This window comes from Tamandua tetradactyla, chromosome 6 (assembly GCF_023851605.1).
Source record: "Tamandua tetradactyla isolate mTamTet1 chromosome 6, mTamTet1.pri, whole genome shotgun sequence".
Classification (NCBI taxonomy): Eukaryota; Metazoa; Chordata; class Mammalia; order Pilosa; family Myrmecophagidae; genus Tamandua; species Tamandua tetradactyla.
Window position 1 is genome coordinate 9,705,202 of NC_135332.1, and position 26,682 is coordinate 9,731,883.

The following is a 26,682-nucleotide window of genomic DNA, read 5'->3' on the forward strand; positions in this document are numbered from 1 at the left end:
TGGAGAAGGACTGCAAGGGTAAAAAAGTGGATTTAGCTTTGGTTCAGAACATTTGAAATCACAGATGTGCCTGGAAATCCAGAACATACAATCATGATACCCATGTCTAATCCGTTACCAAACACTGTGAATTCTTGGGAATATGGCCCAGAATCAGTCTTTCCTCACTAGTTTCACTGCTACCAATCCAGGTTCTTTTCTTCATCATCTCCCCCATTAATTATTTCTGATACTTGTGTCTTTCTCATACCATCCCAAATGACTGCTGTCAGTTGATTTCCTAAAACCCGGTTGTCATCTTGTCACTCTCCTGCCCTGCCACCTACATGAGCCTTGAGTATAACTGATACTTTGTGAGATAAAACAAGTGACAAAGACATACCCGTCTTTGTTTCCCACTATGTAATTTGCAAAACCTCCCATATACTTCTTTATTTAAAGTGCCTCCAATATCTAACTTCGATTTAATTTTCCACCATCCTCCAACACAAGCTTTCTAGTTGCTTCCAGCTGCCTTCTCAAATTTACAGGAGCATAACATTTATTTCAACCTTTGTCCTATTACTCAGACTACTCTTCCTTCCTGAATTGGCTATACTGATCCAATTGCTTATCTATACTTATCCATTGTTTTGAAGATTCTATCCCTGGCATGTAATTTTCCTCTAGTGTGAAAGTGAAATTACAGTCTTAATTTTTCAGTGTCTTACGCATGCTAATTTAATTTTTCTTTCACTAGATTGTTAGCCTGTTACATTACAATACCATGAATTTTATGTCTTAACCTGAACACAGGATCCTTTCTCATTGAGTTCATCCTACAGTTCATTTCCAGACATCGTAGAACAAAAATGAAAATGAGAAACTGAAGGTAAGGCTAGGAAAAAGAAAGACAATAAAAATTGGTATCAACATAAAAATAAATGTAAATTTAAATTAAAATAGCAGAATTGCTTTGCATAATTTGAGCATATATAAAGATGATCAGATGGCATTTTCACGAGTTTGAAAGACAATCCATTAAGAATACTCTAGGAGACTCTCAAAGTTAGCTTCAGTGTTATTCAAAGAAAGCATGAGTGAAATATGATAGTGTACTCTTTACACCATTTAGAGTTTGGCCTTCACACTCAGCATCAGATAATCATTATAAAGATTGGAGTCCAGATTTTAAAGTCATCGTGTGTGTGTGTGTGTGTGTGTGTGTGTGTGTGGTGGGATGGGAGGTTGCTTCTGGTGCCCGAAATACCCAAATCTTTCTAAACTGATGCAATTCAAAGAAACTCAAAGCATACAAAGGCTAGAACATTTAAATAGAAATGCCTTCTTACTATTAGCAATGCCAGATATACAATTTCAGATTCTGCAGGGCCTAAATAATCCATGGAGTCAGGAGAAATCTGTAAAACGAGGAAAGAAAAGAATTTAGTTGAATGCTCATCTGTTTATGAATTCCATCTCCTTGAAGATAAATTAGTGTCCGTGGGAAGATAGCAGGGTAGGAGGCTCCAGGTATCAGTTCCTCCACCAAAACACCTATTAAACAGGCAGCACCTGTCTGAATCACCTATTTTGAAATTCCAGAGCCTAATGCAACACTGAAAAGCTTCCATGGAAGAGCAGGAGGGAGAGGGTAGTAAATTACACTAAATTATTCTTTCTGCGTGGCAGTTATGGTTGCCCATCCTCACTCTTGTGATTGGCAATGATGGGGTCTGGCCCCTGGTATAGCTTCCTAATGCCAGAGAAGGACATAAAAATCCACTCCCCCAAGATCTTGGGTGGGGAGGGGGGGCAGCATCACTAATTCCTGCTTTTGCTTAGCTATTTGGATCACTGAGGGCCCAGCTCTGAGGTGGCCATTGTTCCAACCTGCCCTGGACAAAGGTGGCAGAGGAGACTTAAAGACAGTGTGCTTCTCAAAAGTGGCAGAGGACAGTTGGAGGTCTGCATCGGCTGGGCAGGGACCAAGTCAAGAAAGCACAGCTTTAAGGAGCTCTGGAAGATGCTCCCAGGGTCCTTCTTGCCCGCCCACCCCCCCAGCCCCACCCCAGAACAGTTTGGAGCTAGCCAGTGCTCCCTTTTTGGGTCCCTGGCCTTGTCCTGTTTGGGAAAGACTGACTCCAGAAATGTATTTCTGGTGGGTCCCCTCCTTTCTGGTGAGTGGTCTGCCTTTGCCCTCCGGGAAAAAGCAGCTTAAGACAATGACTGTAAGAGACAAATGAGATGGGAAGCCTGGAGCAAAGTCTTTCCAACCCTAAGTCCTGCAGTGGAAGGCCTTGAGGTGAGAAGAACTTTCACATGAGAAGTAGAGTGGTCATGCAATCTCCTAAAACAGGGGAACTCCTAAGACCCCTAGCAAGCACCAACCCAGAACAAGACACAGGCCCAGGAAAGACAGGGAGAACCCTGCATTTTGCATTTGTCTTGGACTGACCTTCTTGATAGGAGGGCTGAACTCTGACAGAGAGCAACAGCGAATGCAAAATGAATTTGCAAAGATGGTGAAAGGTGTTTTGTGCTTAGATGTGTTTGGCATTGCTAGCTCCTAACCCTCAAGAAAATCTATCACCATACGTTTACAAACCCAACAAACAGATATGTCAGGGATGTTATCATCCATTGTCAAAATATTTTCACCATTCTAAATAGTAATCCTGTACATTCACCCCTTCCATGAAATCTATTGTGTTAACTTCACCAATGACTTCCATGAAGCCAAATATATGGTGTCAACTGTCATCATTTTATAGCTCTCTGTAACATTTCATAGTTTAAACACACTCTACTTCTCAAAATATTCTCTATGGCCATCTGGCACACACTCTTATACATTGACACTTTTAGTGTTTAAGAAGAATTTCTGAGAAAAGATTCTGGCATACAACAGTCTCCAGTTTTTCTCCCACCTCACTGGCACCTTCTTAACTGTTTTGCTGACTCCTCTTCCCAAACTCTAAATTTTGTAGTTCAAGACCATATCTTTGGTCCCTGTTTGATTTCTATGGATACTTACTCTGTAAATTATATAATTCAGCCCCATGTCTTAGAATACTCTCTATATTGATGAATCTCAAATATTTAGCTTCAGTCCCAATCGACACACACACACACACACACACACATTGAATTCCAGACTCATATATCTAACTGGTTATTTGTGTTTCCCTTTTCATGTCTGTTTGGTATCTTAAATTTAACATGTCCAAAACTTAACAGCAAAGGAGCAAAAGGACATCTTGGTCTTTTCGTGAGGCTACTTGGTTCCAGGAGTGAGGGTTATCATGAAAAGTAAAAATTCTACTACTTGGAGTTGCCTCTGACCTTCATAAAAAAGGCAGGGCTTCCTGCTAAATGAGACTGTGACTTTGTCTTGTGGTAAGAGAGCTGGCTTTCTGACAACAGAGAGCAGACTTTTCATAGCTTAAGGACCATACTTATATTTCTGTACAATCAAAATATTCTCAAATGGCCACACCCCTCATGACCCTGAGACGGGAGTGGAATTACTTACCTCAGAAAAAATGAACAGAGAGCCAATCCGCGTGAAAGGTGGTATTAATATGGTACAGAAAAGTAGGCCTAGAAATCCATATTGATTTAGATCAATAGCAACTGCTGAGAAGATGGTTATCTAAAAAGAAAGCACAGCAAAGTGTCACTGAAGTGTAATGATCTAAATTTTAGGCTCTTTTCCAGGAGAGTGGGAGGTCAGCTTGCAGATGTTTCTTACTATCAGTTTTCATCTCACTCTACAATTCAATATTGATATTGCCATCAATAACTTCTCCTTGTTATATAGTTAAACTCTATGGGTTTGATTATGAACTTTCAAAAAGGCAAATGTGGCTTCTCACATTTTGTGTTTATATAAATTGGGGGGGTATTCTTGCATAAAACTCAGATTCTGATAAAGGGGTTATTTTTTCTTTTTTTCATTTTGCAGGAGATCATGGACAACATTTTAGGTTTAAGCATGCTAGTTATTCATCTTCATAGCTGCAAACTATTGCTTTGAATGGATAGACAACAATTCCACAATTTTGCCATCAACAAATGTGTTGTTTTTAATATTCTGCTCTTAAAACTGATGTTCTGTGTAAACCCTTATACCGACACTTTTAGTGTTTAAGGAGAGATTCTGAGAAGTGTAATTGCAAGTAAAAATTTACATGCATTTAAAACTTTGACAGATGTTAACAGATTATTTTTCAAAAAGATTGTGACTGACAATCTCTTCTTCTAAAACCCATGTACTAGATGCCCATTCTGAAACTCCTCACTGATGAGGACGCAGGATGCTATAATGAAGTAAAACTAAATTATCAATGTACTTGTTTTAATTTGTATTTGCATAGTGACTAATGAGGTAGAGTTTTCTTAATACTAATCATGTGAGATTCCTGTTCATTTCATTTTCCCATTGTTTTTATGTTTGCTGTGATTTCAACCCCTTAGTAATAATTCTTTATATAGTGGAGACACAAAGCCTTTGTCATATCTATTGCAAATATATTTTTGCAGTTGATTATCGGTATTTGGTTTTTTATTGGCGTTTCTCAATATAATTGTTTAATTTTTATATAGTAAAATCTGTCAATATTTTCTTTAATTGTTTCAAGGTCTTTTTTTAAAAAAAAATCTTGCCTTAAAAATTGACATAGGTGGGCCACGGCGGCTCAGCAGGTAAGAATGCTTGCCTGCCATACCCGAGGACCCGGGTTCGATTCCTGGTGCCTGCCACGTAAACAATACCTGCCACATAAAACAAACAAACAAAAATTGACATACCTCAAGGTTATAAACATCTTTTCCTAAGTTTTCTCTTTTTTCCAGATATTTTTATTTTTGTACTTTTTAAAATTTATATCTTTAATCAATTTAGAATTGATTTTTGCAACTAGTATGAGTTAGCAGTCTAGAGTCAGTTTTTTTCCAGCTAGAGAGCTAATTATACTGGTTTTATTTTAAACAAACCATCCTCTTATTAAATTAAAATATAAAGTCTCATATGCAATATATATGTGTTTCATGAGTATCTGGTTTTATTTTAAACAAAACACCCTCTTATTAAATTAAAATATAAGGTCTCATATGCAATATATATGTGTTTCATGAGTCTCTATTTGGTTTTAGTGATTTATCTATTTCTGTGCCAATGCTATATAAATTGCAAAAGGGAAGAGTAAAAGGCAAGAGTCTAGTTACAGATTTGTTGTAATAATCCAGGTGAGAGGTGATGAAAGCTTAGACAATGGCTGTGGCAGCGAAGTTGGGAAGCAGAAAATTGACTCAACAAGTATATAGAGTTAAAAGAATTTGCAAATGGATTGAATGTGGGAAGAAACCAAGAGAGAAGAATCAAAGATAATTCTAGAGTTTTGGCACGAGCAACTACCTGGGTGGATTGTAGTGCAGTAATGCAATATAGTAAGAAAAGAGGAGGAATAAGATCAAGGAGAGGGGTATACCTCAGGTATGTGATCATGGAGATGTTTCTTTAAATATTCAGGTGAAATCATAAGTAAACTGTTGAGGTTACTCAGGGGAGCGGTTAGAGCTGCAGGCACATTGGGAGTTCAGCAGTTTATAAATGGTACACACCCACAGATACAGCGTGCTGTACACATGTCTATGATTTCCTGGAATAACTCAAATTTTCTAGAGAGCAATATTAGTTTGCCATTCTTCTTAGTGCAAAGATTAAAATATACATTCTTAGATTTATGTGAAAGTGAGTTAGAAAGCAAAAGAATGTAGATTGTATATATACTTACAATTAAGAAGAAAAATGATCGAATACCACTGTTTTTTCTCCCATTGCAAAAAATGAATGAAATCACATATGTCATGAAAACAAGAGATGAAACAGCCAATGCTACACAAGATCTGGAAATAGAAATGTTAAGTTTGGATAAAGTAAATGCTATATTGAATGATATTCCATACTTTAACCTCAGCTTGCCAGAACTATGCCTCAGCACTGTTGATTTGAGGTTCTTTGGTTTAAGGTTAATAATGTTACTGCATTAATGAAAAATAGTCTAACAAATTCATTTTTGTCACTTACCTGAATTAACAGGTTTTGAATTATAAATATAATTTCATCTGGGCTGAGAATGTAGTCCATTATTTGCATTAGAAGGAGGATCAAGAAATACAGTGGACCATCCACCAGCGCCTGCCCGAACCAGTAAGCAGAACGGTAGAGGCCTGAAATCTGCAGCTGGGAGTGAATTTTTTTCTAATAAAGAAATAGAAGAAACATCAAAGGTGTTGAAAAGTTGAAGTTTGAAACATTGCAAATACATAATCATAAAAGCAGTAATTTTTGCTATTTCTATTTTATAAATATTGTGCTGATTCAGCAATGCCACTGCCATTGCCACACTACAGCTTCTAGGGTTGAAGGTCTCCTGCCATCAAACCATTAACAATGGTGCGCTCCATTGCCCAAAGGGAAAGCACACCAATGTCACTAGCTCATGTTCCATCCTGAAATAAGAGGACACTTTTACTTCCCAAAAGGTGCAAAGCTATTCTTTCCTTTGGCACTATGAAGAGTTGAAAACTGAACAAAGTCTCAGTAGAAATAACTTTACTGTGCCTGTAAGATTTTTAAGTTTCATGCTGAACTAAACACTACATTCATAACTGACATCATATTTGGCAGTCTAAGAAATGATTGTCTAACTGGTCAGTTTTATAAACAACTCTTCAGGTTGGCATAAACAAGACTTCCTTTTAAAAGGTTGCACTTTATTGTCTTGAAGAAAGTCATATTTTTCGTTATTACATTGTGAAAACTGTTGAGTGACTCACTATAAGCCTTATTGTTACAATGATTATGTTAACATAAGGTCTTTAAAAATATAGCTTGGACAATTGTAAGAGTAAAGCTCAAGAGCAATTAAAAGTTTAAACAGGAAATTGAATCACTATAAAAAGGTTCATTAGGAAAAAGTTATGCAGATAAATACTCTGAAAAAGAGAGTTCACTTATAAAGGAGGCAGGAAAGAGAATGATAGTGAGAACAGTTTAGAGCGCTTGAAGTTTCCTGTTCATTAGTGTTTTCAATAAATATGTGCTGCATGTATACCATGTGCCTGGCTTTGCATTGATCATGGGTTTCTTAAGTGGTTTAAGTTTCAGGGTGGAGGTAATAAAGGCAATAAGCAAACAAGTACACTGACCATTACATAATCAGAATTGTGTACGCTGGTAGTTGCATAATTAAAATTGTGCACAGGTTAAGAAGAATGGTTCAGGATCCCATGAGAGCCTTTGGAAAGGAGATGAACTTCAATTAGGGGGTGGGTCAGGAAGGGCTCCCTGGTGAAGTGATATGTAAGTTAGGCTCTGTTAAAGAGTAGGTGTCACTCGGGTAACAGATCAGGGCAAGGCAGAGAGATGAGCAGGAGAGAAGGCCCTGGGGGGGGGGGGGAGGGTGGTGTTTGGGGGAAGCTGGAAAGAGGCCAGCATGGCTGGAGTCTAATAAGGAGGCCACAGTGGCTTCAAATCAGGGGAGAGTGATCTGTCCTGGCCTGGACCAGGCATGGTTTACCAACTGCAGCAAGCAAGCGTTTCGGTCTTAGTGCTTAGTGCAAGGAGACAGCACGAAGGGATGTAAACAGGAAATTTACATGGTCAGATATGTATTTTAATATATTACTCCGCATGCAGCTTGGAAAAATGGATAAGGAAAAGACTAATGAGGATCCAGGGCGAACAGTTAGTGGGGAGAGATGATGGTGGTTTTGCCTAGAGTGTTGGCAGAAAAGATGGAGGAAAGTAGAAAGACTACTAATATATTTTGGATTAAGTTCTATGACTTCACCATTAACTGGATATGGAGGTTAGGGAGAGAGAATGCCAGAGTCATAGAGCTGACAGATAAAACAAGGACATCCAGGGAAATTTTAATTTCAGATAAACAAAAAAAAAATTGGTTTTATTATAAGTATGACCCATGCAATATTTGAGATATACTAAAAAAGTTTTTATCGGAAATTAAAATGTAACTGGATGCCCTATATATGTTTTTTGCTGTATATGGCAACCCTAGCAGGAAAAAAGCCTAGGTCTCAATCATGAGCAAAAGAATGAAAGGTGAGCCATTATTTATAGAGATGAACAGCACAGGGGTCGGTAGACTTTAGGGAGAAACAGTCCTACTTTCATGATGTTTATCGTAAAGGAACAGGCAGTTAAGCAAATAAGAAAAGCTTCAGATAGTGACAAGGACTATGCATTGATTTTTTTTTTTTTGTATACTGTATAGTGGGGTCACATTTTATTATTTTTCCATGTGAGTATCCTATTATTGCATATGCATTGTTTTTTGTTGTTGTTTTTTCTTTTTTAGGTTCATGTTCTAGAAATTGAACCTGGGTCTCCTGCATGAAAAGGGAGCATTCTATCACTGAGCCATCTGTGCGCCCCATATACTTTGGTTTTTAAAATGGGCTCTCGTTGTAATGATGGGGAACCTATTTTCGACTGGGTAAGCAGGGAAGGAGTCTCTGAAGAAATGATATTTGTGCTAAAACCTGAGTGACAAGAAATCAGCCATGCAGAGGGCAAGGGAAAGAGCATTCCATCCAGAAGGAATGGCCAGTGTTAACAGCATAGCAAGGTGGGGTGGGTAGAGAGGGAGCTGAGATGAGAAAGTTTGAGCAAGAAAGAGGAGACAGATCATTCAGGGCTTTGACAGACAACATAAAGAAATAAAATTTAAGTGTAGATGCAAAGAAAAGTTACTTGAGGTTGTTAAGCAAGATAATCTGACTTAAATATTTTAAAAATTGCTCTGGCCATATGTAGAGGTTTAATTGCAAACAGGAAGACCAATAGGACTCAATGCAGTGCTTCAAGCAAGGAACAATGATGGACCAGGGTGAAATGAGCAGAGATAGAGAGAAGTGAATGGATTTGGTACATTTTGAGAAAAGGCTTAAAGGGCTTGCTATTGTATTGACTATATGTAGTAAAAGAGAAAGAGAAACAAAGATAACTTCTAAATTTTGTGCCAGCACAATTAAGTAGATAGTAGTGTCATTGGGTGAGATGGGAAAATTAGGAATGGAGCAGGTCTGGACAGAAAAATCAAGAGTTTCTTTTGCCCATGTTTGAAATGTCTATTAAGCATGTACGTGGAGAAATCAAGTAGGCTGGTACATATGGGAGTCCAGAATTCTGAAGAGAGCTGAAAAGGAGCCCCAGTACTAAATCATGGATTTAGTAGTAATCAAGCACTAACATTTGCAGGAAACTTACTATATGCCAAGTATTGTTCTAAGTGATTCACACAATTTAACTATTATCCCTATAATTGAAGTGGGGACAGAATAATTAAGCAACTTTCAGATGGTCAAACAGCTTGATGGTGGTAAGCCCAGGCAGGGTGATTCCAAAAGAAGCCTAGAGAGAGTGACAAAAGCAGTAAAAGAAAGCAGTGAAAATGTGGTCTTATAAAGTCAAGGAAGAGGAGTTGTTTGTGATTCTCATGGGAGAAATTCTAAAGCTAGCGACAGTTTAAGAAAAGAATGATTGAAAATTAATTTCAGACAGTCAGAGACATTTCCTGCATTTCTGCAAGGCTCAGCAGCACCAAGCCAGCCTCAGCTGACGGGACTAAAATTATTGAGACCAGAAGCCTTTCCAGTGGCACCAGAGGTACCAAGAAGAAGCAAAAAGATTCTGTTTTGGGGCTTCTTAAATTTTATATAAAAACATCACAAAATGCAGTTTTAAATAGACAGTCTTTTTCAACAATATGTCAGAGTGCATGAGTTGGTCAGGGCTCTCTGAATGACTTTACCTTCCCACCTTCCTCCTAGAAAGTGGTAACAATTATTGGGAGATGGGGTGATTGCATAAGTGTTAAGTGTCTGTAAAATAACACTCTAAGTATATATCAGTTGAAAGATGCAATTCCTTGTTAGTTGATATCTCCTAAGCTGTCCTTCCTGGGGTCACATTTATTTAAGAAAAATAACATTGCCTTCCTATCAGGCAAACTATTATTAAAACCCTTGGTTATTCATTGTTTCAAGCACAAAACTTAAATGAAGTGCCTTCATGTGCATATATTGTCATAGGATTATTGGCTGTATATACAGTCATAGGACTGTGGTCTCTATTGAAAACACGTGAGAGTTTTGTTACTGTGTTACACTTCTTACTTTGCAGTCTTCAATACTGCTCATTGCAATGTAAGGAGTAAAACAGGCGGCCACTGGTATCCAGAAGAAGGCGTTACTCAGGTACCCAAATTCATAAGACATGTGCTCCTGAGATCATGCAGACAGTGTGAGCAGATGGCAGTTGGTCACACAATTCATTTGTACTTTTTTTTTTTTTTTTTTTTACCAAACCCCTCAAATAAATGGATTAGTCTGACTACGCAAAGCACTTCCTGAGGTCCTATCAGCAACTTCTTACCTACATTCATTCTAAACTTTCTATTGTGGCAACTTGGATTTTGGACAAGTAACTTAATTCTGAAGAAGCAGAATCCACCCAGTCAGTTAAATGAATTGGCTAAGGTCCCACGGTTCATTCATAGCAAGTGAGGCAGGCATGTAACTCTTTGTCTTCTGATCTTTTGATCATAACATTTAGGCTGATATTTCAACAGAAAGTAGAAATTGTGGGCTATCAATGGAGGGGCTGCTTTGCTACTCTCAGAAATTGGTGCTAATTAAGTTCCGTTCAACACTTATGCAAATTCATTTTCCCTGGTTCAACAGCTAATGGAGGAGCAGCCCTTTCAAATGACTTTCAGGTACCTGAGAAGTAGAAATAAATGAATCAAGCAGATGAATGGTAGAACATAAAAGTGATAGGATTTGGAGAAAAATGGGTAGCACACACTTCACACATAAAGGCACCAGATTGAAAAAAAAATCACAACCCTATTCAGGCTGAAGGGGCCATGCATTTTCCTATAAGACCGATTTGGTCTTTGAACCATCACCTCACCATACCGTAAGTCACCTGATAGTACCAATCATGAGTTCTGCAGTCTCCTTGCTTTTCTCCTCCTATGTTTTATCCCCTTCTGAAAGTGAGCACCTCTCTGGGCTGGTTCAGCATAGGAATGCACTGATGACTAAGGCTGCATATGTGGAAACAAGGCCATAGGTTTGGGGAGGAAAGGGCTCCCAGGACCTCCTCCCCAATCTCATATCTCTGCCTGGAGTCACACTTATTGATTTTCCTGATTTAAAAGGAATAAAAATCTCACAATTAGTCTCAAGAGCCAGCTTGGTCCATAAATGACGTATAATGTCCATGTTAGATTATACCCATCCACAGTCAGAGCTTGGTGGGGCTCAGGCTGAAGGGACCCATACTTGTTATCAGCAGAGTAGTTTGGTCAGGTCAGGACACACAGGAGTGACCAGGTGGAAAAACTTCAGAACACTTGAATAGCTGGTTAAAGCCACTGAGTGGTGTCAGAAGCAGGGTCTGACTTACAGCAAGTTGTGTGCTTTAGGAGAAAGGAAAATGAATTTGCAAAAGTCAGGGAGAATGCCAGGGGCTAGGTGGGAAATCAGTAATATAATTCAAAGAGGGAAAATTTATCTCACATAAGAACTCAAGGTCATTTGGGCTGGTCAATAGCAAATGCTTTGTAGTTAAGGTATCTTTCTAAAAGTGGGAACACAGATCACTTGCTCCTTCTTGGGAGCACCTTATTCTTGGCTATCCAGATGACTGACTAGTTTACTTAATGGTGAAGGAAATGGATCAGCACCCCAACGTGCCTCAGTTTCCTGAGAATTCTAATATATTAATAAAATATAATAATAATACCTATCTGATTATTCTGTTAAGGCATTTCAACATGTTAACACATATAAAGCACATGATAAAAACTCAAAATTGGGTGGGCCACGGTGGCTCAGCAGGCAAGAATGTTTGCCTGCCATGCCAGAGGACCCGGGTTTGATTCCCAGTGCCTGTTCATGTTAAAAAAAAAAACAAAAACTCAAAATTAACTTGGGGCCACCTATGAATAGGAATATGCTGTCATTTCTGCTCTAGAGATTTCAAAAAGAAGGAGGACTACTCAGGTATGACTTGAAAGGACAATGGACTAATACATTTATGAAGACAGAAAACCCCCCATCACATCCCAGGTCTTTGTAACTTTCAGATGACATGAAAGAGGACCCTGACAGTTCTTATAGCTCTTTTGGAAGAGCTCCTCTGCGAAGGAGCACAGAGATTAAAGAAGGAGAAGAAGTTATCGAGCTACCCGGATGATAGCCATGCCAAATAACGACAAGATAAATTGGAGAAGGCCTGATGGTGTGGACCTCTGCTGTGGCCTGAGAGAAACCCTACTAAGAATCATTCATTGACTGTGTTCTTATCTACAGAAGGGACTGGAGTCAAGTTACACACTACTCTGAGACAAGTCACCCAGATTACCCAGGCTGTGGTAACCACACAAATGGATGATGCCAGCAACAGATCAAGTTAAAGAGAGCATGGATAACTCCCAGCAGGATATGTATAGGAAAATAGCTAGCTCACCATCTTTCCTTTCTACTCCCAGGCCCAACATAGTTTTCACTAAAAAGGACAAAGAAGGGGAAGTTCAAGATACATCTACGTAGGGTCAAATACATCTTGGACTTGGATCAGTCTCCTCTTGCTCTCCAAGGCACTGGACTGTAATGGGGAATGAGAGAGCAAATAATACCACTTTCCACCCCAGTCCAAGTCCTTTAAGCCACAAGTGGACCCTGCAGGGTTTGGACATTGAATTTGTGGATTGGAATTTTCCAAATGGAGGGGATATTGAATTTGTGGGCTGTTTTGAGCTAACGTTTAATAGCAAAAAATGACCAGGAAGCTATTGAATATAATGTCAATTGAAAAGGGCAAAGGGAGAGTCATACAGCAAAATAAAAGAGGTGATTCAAAAACAGACTTGCATGCCCTCTTTGCTTCTGAATCCACAGAAATTCTGACTTAGAGGATTTGAAGCAGGCCTAAGAATTTATATTTTAAACAAGACCTGCTGCTAATTCTCTCACAGGCAGTCCCGTCTAGTGCAATCTGAACATTCTTTGATAGAGAGTTAATTTGGAATATTTCCAAGAAAAAAATAATAACAGTAACAATATTAAGTACAATTGATTGAACATGTACAATTTTCTAAGTGTTCATGTGCCTGATCTATTGTACTTACAGTAACTTGGCCAACTTGGCCTGGCACCCACATTGCCTCATTTACATCTCAAGAAAAGTTTATGAAGAAGTTTTAACTGTATTTTTTTTGAAGATTTGTGAATAAAGACATACAGGAGTTAAGTTGTTCATGAATGACATGTAATCTGAAGCCACATTCAGGGTAGTCTGGCCCAAAAGATCTTGGCTGTTTCAACTATGTCCAACTATGTAGGGTCCAAGATAATTAAATACCTAAGACAAAAATTTATCATTTCTTTTTTCCCTACTAGGTGTATTTTATGCAGCTCCAAGTCACCTGAGTAAGGCTATCATGTTATTTATCATTGCTAAATATTGTATGTATGTACACACACACACAATCATCTACACTGTGCTGGTTTGGAGCTATGTACTCCAGAACAACTTGTTCTTAAACTTGATCCAATCCTGTAGGAGCAAACCCATTGTAAGTAGGACATTTTGATGAGATAACTTCAGTTAAGATGTGGCCCAAGTCAATCAGGATGGATCTTAATCGTTTATGAGAAGAATGAAATTCAGACAGAGAGAGAGCCATGGGAAGTAAGAAGCTGGAGGTCAATGGAATGCAGAGGAGAAGTGAGGCCAGGAGAGGCTGCCATGTGCAGTGCCACGTGACAGAGGTGCCCAGGGCCCAGGATCACTGGCAGCCAGCCCCACAACGCCAGCCTTCAGGAAGGAAGCACCAATTTGATGATGCTTTGATTTGGACTTTTTCCATTGTTTAAGCCAACCCATTGCATGGTGTTTGCTTGAGCAGTCAAAGAAATGAAAACATACACTTGTATACATAAATACATAAAATATACATAACATACGACGTATCTTAGAATCAGTTCATACAATTAATAGGTGAATTCAGCATTTTAAGAATTGTCTTGAAAGTTATTGATGGTTCAGTGTGAGATGATATTATACGTACTTCAAAATATGTGCTTCTCTCAGTTTGAATGCGTTCTGAGGAATTAAAAACTCCAAGTAGCCCATTGCTAATGATATCCATGATCACAGGAAAGCAGTTCAGCCTTTTGGCATTGCATGTGACTGAAAATCTGTAATTCTAAAATATAACAAATACAAATTCTAAGTCCTCAGTAAGCAAATGCAAAATTAAATGAATGACTATGATAGAAAATCTTTTGAATTATTGATAACGTGGTAAGGCTAAGGATTAAGAACACCATTGCCATTATTATTTGGTTAATTCCCAATATGTCTCAAGGAATCAGTTTGGTTTTCTACTACTAAATCATCAGCCATTTGGCTACTTAAGCCTTCATCTCTCACCCAACAAAACATCTCAATTGATTTTTAGCAACCGCACTACAAAACTCAATAATGCAACCTCACTTTAACGTGACAGTAGACTTTGTTTCAAAATACAATACATTCCTTTTATAAATAAAGGAAGTGTGGATACTTAGAAAGCAAAAGGCAGGAAACTGTTGTAGTGAAATCACAGCTTTAGACAAATCCTGAGCTTGCAATAGCAACGTTGTATATGAAATTTCTTTAAAAACAAAATATAATATTTCTGCATTTGAAATAAAAACTTGATTAGTTCTCTCCTAAAGGAAAAGAATAAAAATAAATTCATTATCTATATTGCCCAGCTTTGAGAAAGCATTTTTGCAATTATAAATAACATATTGCGTGTAACCTAATTTCTTAAAGTAATGTTCATTGACGGTAAGTGTGCCATTTCTTAAAACCATCTTTCTGAGCATACAGGAAGTTAACTTGATTAGGACATATCAAAGACTGGTTTGATTGGAGACAACATCTCACTTTATTCTGACATGGAAATTATATCCGAAAACTATCTGAAGCTACAAATAGTCAAGATTTACAGCACAAGAGCCGTGTGATTTACACATTTAGCACTATTGTCTCATCTGTTTCCATTTGTCTTACTCTAGGGATCTCCAGCTCAAACGCCTTCCTACACTACCGAGTCCAGACCAAGAATATCAATAAGTGAAGCAATATTGAGTATTGGAAAACTGAAAAGTAAATGCCGCTTCTAAATTGGGCAGCTGTTTCTCAGCTGTTCTGTGGTCTGCCAGAACTGACACATGGAGTGATTTTTCAAAAGAAGGCAGAAATGTACACTTGTGTGTAAAATATATCAATTTTTAAATGTTGTCAAAGTCCTTCTCAGGTTTCAAAGAGCATGTAATCACTTGCAGATCTTAGTAAAATAGTAAAACACAGATTCAACCTTAGTAGGTCTGACATGGGGCCTGAGACCCTGCATTTCTAGTAAGCTCCCAGTAGTTCCAATGATTATGGTCCATGGACCACACTTTGAGTTGTAAGTAACTAAGGTATTTAAAAATATATTGATCAGATTGCTAAGTATAAATTGTTACCTGAAGATTTGACCCACTTGTGTAAATTTTCACAGCTAAAACTTGAGTTTTTTTCCCATCAGAAATCACACAAAAACTATTGCAAAAAATTAAGATACTATTAGTTCTTGGTCACTGGAGCTGTATTTCACAATAAGCATTATCAAATACATATTTAGAGGAACACCAAAATGTAATTCGAGTTGAAATACAAGTGACAATCAGATTTAAATAAACTAGTAACTATACCATATACCAACATATACAGTTTAGTAAGGAATTAAACCAAAACAGCATTTCATGAGCTATTTGCTTCTGGCAAATAATTGTAGTCCAGATGCTATTACAAAATTGAGAAATACCACATTTGTTTGTGCAAATTTGCCTTTTATTCCAGTTGATACTTACTATTCAAAAAAAATTTTTTGAAATGCCACAATCAGCTCAACATACCTTATCATCACCAGACACAATAATAGCACCATTGTATGATGGATCATCTGTGCCATTTCTAGTTCCAAAGGCATCCACTTCCAAAGTTATATTCTGTCTCTCCAGGGAATGTATAAAGTTATCAACACTTGACCCTATCATGAAGGCAAAGATCAAAAGGTGCAAGAATGAAATAAATCCAGTATCAAGCAGTATTTTTAAAAAAGTCTAAATGTCATCTATCTAGTCCCTTAAAATAGCAGAACTGATGCAGCGATTCTAAAATCTACTCTGATATCATGGATATGACAGGGTTCCTTTACTCAGAGCATTGGTGCTACTTACAGTTTCTGTTTAAGTTAGAAACTATTCATTCCAGTTAACATTGTAATCCTCGAAAGTATTAATCGTCTATCTCCTTATAAATTTGGTAGAGACTTTGGCCAAGACTAGGAATGCATAAGGTAGCAAAATGGATTCAGAAAGACTTCAAAGTTCAGCCAATGATTCACCTTTCTAAACGCCCTTTTGTTGCTTTTTGCTTTCTAAAAAAACATACAGATGTTACTATTTCTTTATGTTTTTCAGGGGACTATCTCAACAAGAACAACATTTAGAAGTTGCATCTTAAACCCATATTCACCTGTTTTATTTATGATCAACAAGGATGTCAGAGGTTCTTGCGGTTGTTGACCCGGTGAGAGGAAGTACATATTAGGAGACAGTCCCCAAGAATAACTTTTTGAATACAATTCAAAGAATATATGTTCCAAAAGATGAGGGAGAAAGCTAATTCCAAAAATCAATAACCTACACAGAGGAAAATGTGAAAGAAAAAGTTACTCACCAAACATAAGTATTATGCTTTTTTCTTTTTTTTTTTTTTGTCTTTGCTTCTTTCTAAAATGAGATGGTTTCTATGTATTTATGCTCAGTCTTTCTCTCTAAATGCCTTGCACCCTGGACATTCCATTCAAGCTTTTGAAATATGGTGATTACAGTTCTTAAATCTTTTTCTTTGCTTCAGATCTGTGTTTCTTCCTTTTGCTAAACCACTGAAACTTGGTTTATCACCAATACCCAAACTTCCTACACCCTGAAACTTATTTTCTCATTCATGTGGATTTCAAAGCTCAATCATTTTTCTTCCTTAAGTCCCTTTTCCAAGAGGTTGAAATTTCCTATCATATCTTCATTATTGCTTGCCTCCAAACTTTCTTCTATGCTTCACTTTCCAAGTTTGAATCTTTATTATCTCTTTCTTGGTCTCTTTCAACACTGTCCTAAATGTTTTCACTTTCTCCAATGTCTACTATTTCCAACCAATGAAGCTTTTTGGCATTCTGTTGTAATTATGTCAAAATAAAAAAGGTTCTTCAAAATAAAAAAGAAAACCTCATTAGCTCCTCATTATTCATAAGGTTCAAACCCTTTAGCTCTGTGTAATAGTTTCAATTTTTTTTTTACTTTTTCATAATTCTATGTTGCAATCAACTCAAATCAGTAACATTTCTTCAAACTCCTCATGTATCACCATCTGAGTACTACCTCCTCTTCCTGAATTTTCATCCTTCTTTCTCTTCTTATTTAAGTAAGTTGCATTATCTTACAAAATACAAAACTCAAACTCTCTCTCTCATGAAAAACTCTTTTTCTGGTTCCTCTATTTGGGCATAATCTCTCTCCAGTCAAAAGCCATAGTTTACAGGATTGTCTCTTTTGTATTATACATATTGAATGTATTTCTAATCATCCTCAAGGGCAGAATCTCATATCTGATACATTTTTCTATATTTTGCAAACATTTGACACGGAGTATTATGTAGAGGGGGTCACAAATATTTTTGAATAAATGAGTGTCCTTTGTGAAGAGATGGGCTTATTCAAAGAGGTAGTGCTTAGGGAAGAAACTGAAGTTGACGCAGAGTGTGAGCCACACAATGGGCTCCAGATAATAATGGTGTGAAACTTTAGCAAGGTCTGGGATTAGCAGAACTACTAGAGCCTAAGAGGGAAGTCTTTGGGACGAGACCTAAGTGCTAATGTCTACGTGCTCTGAAGAACCACTTAACCTGTTGATATGAGCAGATTTTGTGCAAAATTAAAAGCAGACCCTTAACTTTTACCTGTTTTAATTATGTATAACCTGTGCAATAAAAATTGGTTTAGCTCTTTGAAATGCCATCTATAATTGCTGGAATTTACTTCATCTGAGTTTTTATGTTTTGCTGTTTTGAATTTATTTTGAGTGTACTGACCAAGTAAATCTGGATGACTCTAATACTCACATGACCATCAGGCTCTTTCTTTCATTCTTTAACTTTAAGAAGCGAACTTTTGCTATGGCAGCAAGCTGCAGTCTCCAGAGAGCCATGCTGCTGATTGCTGTGCTTGTTTCATCCAGGGAAGACAAAACTTGTTCCAGCTCAACAAGGCTACTCATGTCTTTTGCTCCATCACTTTGTACCTGTCCCCCAATTCCAATATCTGTAAAACACAAATCACATTTATAAGTGTCATTTTAGGTATACACTGTTCAGCTTCTTCTATGACCATCTCCTTCACCTAAGAGTATCAGGGCTGGAAAGTCTTAGGCAGACATACAAGTTGTGTGAATCATGACATCATTAGAGCTTCTACTGAAGATTGGGAAAGAAGCACAAATAATGACATAACAAGAAAATCTGGTATTTTTCTGAAAAAAAAAATCCTGGATCTGTACCTTTAAAGGACTTAATTCATTCTAGGCAAATCAATGAAGTCATATGTAGACAGCCAAGAAATTTTTTTTTTCATTGTGACAGAAAAACCTTTTCACTATTTCTGATCTAGATAAGTGAGTTAGTAAGTATAGATTTATCTTCTAAGAACAAGAAAATGATAGAGAGAAGAGTTGTAATACAGCCATGGATGAAAAAAGATAAAAATGACCGCCTTTGGAAGAGAAGCTTAGAGAAGCTGGTTAACTCCAGATCTCATTAGAAAGCTGTATGTGTATTAAAAGTTAGGTTTAGCCACTAAGAAAAGATATTAAACATAAAATTTCAATGGCAGAAAAAAGAGCAGGCTAAAAAAAACCCACTTGATCTATGAAAAAAAGTTGCAAAAAATTAAAATAAAGAGTACAATAAAGAGTAAACAGAATAAAAGATAGGAAACCAGAAACAAGGAAATATCCCAGAAGCAATCAGAAAGAAAGACAGACTTTCCAAGACATGGCATTTAACTGACAGCAGATACCACCAAAATGCTACAAAAAATAATTGCCAACTTAGATTTACCTTTCCCTATAGCACTTAGTTTAAATGATATTATATATTTATTGTCTGTTCCTTGAGGACTTTGTCTTGCTATATTCCATATGCATGGTACAAAATAAGGAACCCATGATGGGAGAGCAGCGTTGTGGGAAGAGGGAAGAAGAGACAGTGATATCTTTCTTCTCTTCTCTAAGTTCTCCCAAGACTAGCCTGAATCATGGCACCTCCATGTAATATCACTCAAAGCATTTTCAAGAAAAAATACTGTACAGAAAGATAAAATTCAAGTTGTTGTTGTTTTGTTTTGTTTTACCTGATTCATCACAAGATGATTTTCCTTCTAGTTTCAGGAACACTTCATTCAAAGTTGTCATGGAAACACCATAATTCTCAATGCCCTGGTTAGCACATCTTTCAAGATCCCTGCAAAGGTCTGAAAGTACACCCAAAGTAGATCAAAAGAATGTATTTTGTAACAATAGTGGTTAAAAATATATGTATATTTAAATAGGAAATATTTGTGATACCCCAAACGCATTCATAAAAACAAAACTCCATTATATGTGTCCTCTTGTTTCTAAAACGATTTATACCGTGTATTAGTTTCAGTGTCTTCTTGAGTTAAAAGTCCAAACATTTATTTTTCCATTCTTAGAAAACTATATGTGGTTTTAAACATACAAATTTTTGCAATTTGTTTCAAAATACTTAATTTGGTTAGATTATGAGATCTGTTTAATTCCAAACTTCTGTTAATAAATGAGTATTTCTCAGACAGTAGAAATTTATGTTTTCATGTTAGAGATCATTGTTACATAACTATTGTAACAAATACAAAAGAACCGATGTTTATAGAATGACTAAGCATTATAGAAACTTTCCTAATTAAAAAAAAGTCTAAATCAAGTGGAAGTACAAAGTATATGTATAACTTTGCTCTTCCTTTCTCTCCATTAAGAGTTGGCAAATTCTTTAAACTCAATAAAGTAAACACATTTTTATAAGCTACACTTTAAAAAAGCAGTTTACTTCAAAACTCTTGAGAAAGGAAAGGGCACAATGGGACACACAATAGAAAAAGGATACAGGCAAGGGCTCCTTATACCTTCTGGGTTTGCGGTACAGTCGTGAATCCTAGAATGTCAGTCATAATTACTGTTCAATTACTTAGATTAGAGCATAGTGTTTATCAACCAATCTACGTACTGCTTCCCCTTCCTTTAGCTCCTGTTCTAGTTTGCTAGCTGCCGGAATGCAACACACCAGAGATGGATTGGCTTTTAATAAAAGGGGATTTATTTTGTTGGTTCTTCAGAGGAAAGGCAGCTAACTTTCCACTGAGGTTCTTTCTTACGTGGAAGGCACAAGATGGTCTCTGCTGGTCTTCTCTCCAGGCCCCTGGGTTCCAACCACTTTCCCCGGGGTGACTTCTTTCTGCATCTCCAAAGGCCTGGGCTGAGCTGCAAGTGCTGAGATGAGGAATGCCGAGCTGCTAGCAGTGCTACATTGCAATCTCCCATTTAAGCACCAGCCAATTAAGTCAGATGTCACTCATTGCAGCAGACACGCCTCCTAGCTGACTGCAGATGTAACTGCCAACAGATGAGGTTCACACACCATTGGCTTATGTCCTCAGTAACAAGACTAGGTATGCTCACCTGGCCAAGTTGACAACTGAATCTAACTAACACAGCTCCTCTTCAGTACTCTGCCACTGTTTACAAAGACCTCTTCTGCTCAGACTGCATTCCTGAGAAAAATTACCCAAATATTCCTAATTTTAGCTTGATGTTATCCTGCAGCTCTTAATTGCCCTTTCTATGACTTCAAGCATATTTTATGTCTAAGGCTTAGTTTGCTCATAAGTGATGTGAAGATAATATCAGAGTCCTAATGTTAGAACTGACCTTGGGGAATATTCTATGCATCAATATACAATAGTAAGCATTAAAATATTTGCTATTATCCTTATTGCCATCATTATTCTAGTGACGTTACACTCAAACCATTCGTAGTCTCTGCCTCTGTTACCTGGAAATTGGTTTGTCCTTTCCAAAGGCAAAATATATACAAGATTTTCTTCATTTTGTGCTGCTAATTTGGCATCAGGGATATGCTGTTTAATGAGTGACGTTATACTCTCTGGATCACACAGTTCATTCAGGTGCAAGCTGGCATTTAAAAAGAAAGAGTAAGTTAAAGCTATTTTTTATCCAGCACTATCTCTAAATATAATTTCCTAAGTATGTGGCATGTGCCTATCATGTCACTAATATTTATGAGATAAAAATGCACAATTTCCTGGAAGAAGCAAGGCATAAAAATACTAATATAGCCCACACTGTATAACTTATACAATGTGACAGAGAAACTATCATAAGGGGTCACTAGAGATCGGTAAGGTGGCAGGGCATTGTCAGCTGGAGAAGAAAGACATTAGTCAGACCTTGGCTGGCAGGAGGGGCAACGGGGCAGGGGAATGCCCGATTTTGTTTCCATCTATACAAAACTCAGCCTTGAATTATCCCTCTGCAGGAAGAAACGAGTACTGCAAGAATGAGGACTTGAACTTGATAACATAAAAATGGAAGTAATTTGGTACAATCATTAAGAACACTGGCTTAACCTCAGGCTGATCCAGTTTCTAGAACTCAAGTCAGCCGCTTAATGTCTCTGAACATCAGTTTTCTCACTGTGAGATGAACGAATACCCAGCTCTCACAGTATGTATGAGTTAGCCCAGTGCCTTATGCTAAGTTAATTCTCAATAAATGTTAGATTTTTAAATCAATGTATTTGTCCCAAATTTATTAAAGTCAAGGTAGACCTGTGTTTTCAATGAGTCATTATTAGTCATATTCAGTGAAATTTATTGAGGGGATGAAGTGATGAGAGCATCACAATAGATGACAGAACATAAACCTAAAAAAATCAATTTTAGAAAAAATTATTCCATGCTTATAAGTTCCTGTGTGAAGCACTGCGAAGGATACCGACTGAGAAGAATACAATCCCTGCCCTGACAGAGTTTATGACATAATTGCAAGAAAGGGCCCCATATTATAGACATGAAGGAGTGGGAAATTGAGTGAAGTCAGTTAAGCACTTAGCACTTTGCAAGGCACTCACTTATTCAATATGTTTCACACTTTGATGCTTTATTAGGTTTTAATAGTGAATCTATTTAAGTAGATATTATTACCCCCATTTTACAAATGAAGTTACTGATAAGCGAAGAAGTCAATTAGGTAGCTTAAGACAAGGGTTCGAATGTTTACATTCAGAGTTGCAGAGAAGAGAGGAGCTCTTTGAGAAGAAAGCTTTCCAAAAAGACCTTGAAGAATGGATGATATTTGAATATGATTAAGTGGCATTGAGGAAGACATGAAAGACAGGAGTCCTACTGCAAGCATAAACAGGAGGAAAAACTATGGAACATACCTAAAGGACAGTGAGTTTATTTGGTTGGAGGGGATTGATTCAGTTGGTTTGTAACCAGTAGCAAGGACGAAATGGTAGATCTGAGCAGTTTGTGCATTCCAAATAAGTAATGGGGGAGGGATCCAATTAAGTACTGGTGATGATGCAATTTAAATTATGCTTTTAGAAATATTAATATTTTAATGGGAAGAATATGAAGCAGATCACACTCCACTTGCAATCATGGTCCAGAGACTCCACCATTTAGATTTATTAACTATGTAAGATTGGGCGGATTATTAAACCTCTTTCTCATTTGTCAAAGGAGGACAGCACTACTTCCTCTTAAATGGAAAATTAAATACAATATTATGAATCTTCTTTACTTAAATATCTTAGTAAAAACCTAAAACATTACCAGCATTTAATATGTGGTGGGAAAATTATTTAGTAATGTTAATAAATAGGAGACAGAAAAGCATGGAATGATGGAGAGGATGAAGTCAGGGAGGAGGCTATTGAAGTTGTCCAGATGAACAAAAATAAATATCTGGAGTATGATAGGAGAAAGAGTTGGATCATCAGTAAGTTACTCTGAACAAGCAACATGAGAAACTATTTTCCAAAGCTTTTATTTAAATCTTTCTTCATCATTTTTTTTATTCTCAATGTCTATGATTTAAATATCCTTCATTCTGGCTAAACCATCCAGCAGTTGTGGCTTAGTTATTGCTGTTTAAATGAACTTACTTTTGTATAGCCTACTTTCATAGACTCGTGCATGTGATATCATGTCTCTGATATTTCTAACATGTTCTAATATGCCTCCAACATTAACGGCTTTACCTTAAGTGGTAGCCGATACCCCATTTCTTCTTTAGGAATACAGAGGAACCTGCACACTTCAGCCTCCCATCGGATATAAACACCTTCCTATCTAAATAGAAAGAACAAAAAAGGAATCATATTAAGGTGCTATTTCTTCCCTATTTATAAAAAACAGAGTGAATCTATTAACAAATGATGTATTTAGGAGCATGATCCAATAAAATAGATCCTTATTATATGGAAATCACTTTCTCTGTCTGCCAACAACTAAAGTGATTAAATTATATTAATTTATTTTCTAATGGATTTAGAAAAGTTATGCATCAAGGGATTTAATCCTATTAAGTTCACTGACATCTATATTGAATTAAACATGAGTATGTCATATATTGTACAATGAACTGCTTAGCAATGGGACTAGAATACTCCTATGGGTAAAGTATTCTGGGATGCAGACATTCTCCAGGAAAGCAGTAACATTCACCTGCCTTGACTCATTGCATACACCCATGGGATATTGCTATGGGAGATAGCTCTTCATATTCCACGCCTGTCCCTAATTCTTCATTAAGATGCATGAAGGGAAACCAAGAATTACCAGCCAGGATGTCAGCCTCATTCATGAACTGGGTACTGAAGAGAATTACTCTGTCTGATTTTCTTGCTTTCAGAAGGTTCCAAACTTTGTGCTTTGAAAGGGGGTCTAATCCAGCAGTCGGTTCATCCAACAGCAAAACCTGCACGGTAGGAAGGCACATAAGAGAATTTTCCCCTTTCAGGCAAGTTTCTTTCTAAAAGCAATATGGTTCTAAAAGGACTTGGGAGAAATACCTTACCATCTAATATTTTATTGTAAAAGTTCTCTTACATTTATCATTTGGAAAATGTTTGATATAAAATAATGTCATAGTCCGTGATCTCAATAGCAATTTTGATCCTACTTACCCGAGGATCTCCTAAAATGGCAATCCCAAAAGTTAGTTTCCTTTTTTGTCCACCGCTTAAGTTTTGAGCAAGGATGTCTTGAATACTTTCCATTTCTAAGGCCAGTAAAACTCTTTGTACCTAACCAAATAAAGAATATTTAGGCGAATACCCAAAATGCTTATTTTTAAAACACTATCATCTTGCCATTCCTTACAAAGACCCCTTTTACCAACCTTTAGAGACATGGATTTTGTAGAAATTATTTAACCTAAGTACACTTAGAATTTGCTAGATAAACAATTGCACTTTCATGACTGTGTGATTTTGAACACGTTCATGTACCTCTCGCTCTATTTCCTGCAGCTGAATCCCTTTTAGTTTTGCAAACAGCTTGAGATTTTCCCTCACAGTGAGAAAGCCAAATTGCACATTCGATTGTGGACAGACTCCAGTGAGCCTGCTAAGATGATCCAGGTCAGCCCTTTCTGAAAGTGTGTGATTATAGATGGTGACTGAACCTACAAGCAGAAGGTAGAGAGCATCAGGATAATGCGTCATGCTTCATTTAAGACATTTTAAAATGGAGAACAATGGATGTCAACCACTAGATTCAATTAAATGTATTTTACCTAATTAAAAACTTCAAACTAATATTTACATTAACATCTGTTCCAGTTGGAATGTCAATGAGCAACTAAATATGCCTAAATAAAACTGATTGTCATGAAATATTTAAACCACAAGCAATACTTTTCCAAATAAATAGAACATGATTTTGTTTGAAAATAAGTTAAAGAAACTTTCTCTTAAATATCTGAGTGTGACCAATGGCAAAATATTATTTTGGAATAAATTTTATTCCATAAAAATTTATGGAATTTCCATTCCATAAAATAAATGGAAAGTTGACTCATTTTCCTGTGTACTTGTCTTTGGATAATTATGCTCTCACCTGATATTGGGACTGACAGCCCACTGACTATGTTTACCAGGGTGGTTTGTCCAGCTCCACTGTGACCAAGGAGGGCAGTGATCTGTCCTTCATATATGTCAAATCCTAGACCTGGCATGTATTAAAAAAAAAAAAATCATACTCAGACCTTACATATCAACTTCATATTCTCTGGTTTTAAAAAATTCCTACAATATTAAGATATTTGGCTAGCAATACAAAATCCATCTCAAAACTAGCTTAAAATTGTATCTCATATGAAACACGCTTTGTTAACTATAGTGCTACCAATGACATCATTATGTGGTTAACAATATTTGGATAAAAGCAGTTATAAAAAAGTATATACAATAGATCATAAATGACTAAATTAGCATTAAAGAGTTTATTGAGTTGAGAATAAAGAAGTTCATGAGTCTTTCATTTATCTTTCAAACATGAGTTTTCTTCTTTGTATGCTGTCTGGCGAGGGTCACATTTCATTCGTTTTCCACGTGAGTATCCCCTTATTGCAGCATCATTTGTTGAGTTTTTTTCAAACACATAGGATTCTAAATGGCTCACCCAATTTTCTAAAATTGTTATATGGGTTTTACATAATGAATTCAAATAAAGGACAGGCATGTTGCATTATCTGTAACATCTTATCATAACCCTTACGAGACCCTGCCACAGCGAGACGCCATCTCTAGATCAAATGTCCATGTCAAGGACAGTTATATTTTATTACCTTTCAATGCTTTCACTTTTTCACGCTTTCCTTTATATTCTTTTTTAAGATTTTTGGTTCTGAAAAAAAAGAGGAAAGTGTTTTGATGGAAACAGGGAGGTGGACAAGCAAGTCATTGAGGCTGTGAGAAAACCCGGGGTTCTTCCCCTTCAAGCAGGCACAGATGAGTGACAGAAGCATGGAGGGCGTCTGATTAGCAGCAGCAGCCTGGCCGCCACCACCGGATCAGGCTACGCCCCGAGGCAGCAGCTAGCACACGGAAATAGAATGCTTTAAAGGTTGCGATAAATGACTGGATAAGAAAAAAGCAGGAGATGAAATCAAGGGTTAGAAGATACAGTGGAAGAAAAAAGAAGAGCAGCATGCTAGAACGGAAAGGTGACGGCTTTGGAGTCAGCCCATTCTGGGTCAAGTCCCAGTATGCCGCTCACTAACTCTGTGTCCAAATGCTATGTATCCCAAATTCGGTGCATTCAGTTCCTGAGCACTAAAATGGAAACGATAAGATCAACTATACCATAGGGATGGTTTGAGGAGGAAATAAGATAATGTGT

The 26,682-nt window shown here is 37.1% G+C and overlaps 1 protein-coding gene across 1 annotated transcript in view; it reads right to left on the bottom strand.

Annotated features, from left to right (window-relative positions):
• ABCA9 (ATP binding cassette subfamily A member 9) overlaps positions 1–26,682 on the bottom strand; it is a 75,769-nt gene that overhangs the window by 16,694 nt on the left and 32,393 nt on the right. Inside the window, 19 exon segments of the mRNA XM_077163249.1 lie at positions 786–877; positions 1,332–1,400; positions 3,515–3,634; positions 5,778–5,871; positions 5,873–5,889; positions 6,071–6,244; positions 10,186–10,293; positions 14,151–14,288; positions 16,033–16,166; positions 16,655–16,821; positions 18,300–18,498; positions 19,585–19,704; positions 21,303–21,442; positions 23,538–23,628; positions 24,118–24,256; positions 24,465–24,584; positions 24,789–24,964; positions 25,399–25,509; positions 26,129–26,187. Coding sequence (XP_077019364.1) covers positions 786–877; positions 1,332–1,400; positions 3,515–3,634; positions 5,778–5,871; positions 5,873–5,889; positions 6,071–6,244; positions 10,186–10,293; positions 14,151–14,288; positions 16,033–16,166; positions 16,655–16,821; positions 18,300–18,498; positions 19,585–19,704; positions 21,303–21,442; positions 23,538–23,628; positions 24,118–24,256; positions 24,465–24,584; positions 24,789–24,964; positions 25,399–25,509; positions 26,129–26,187 — 2,268 coding nt within the window.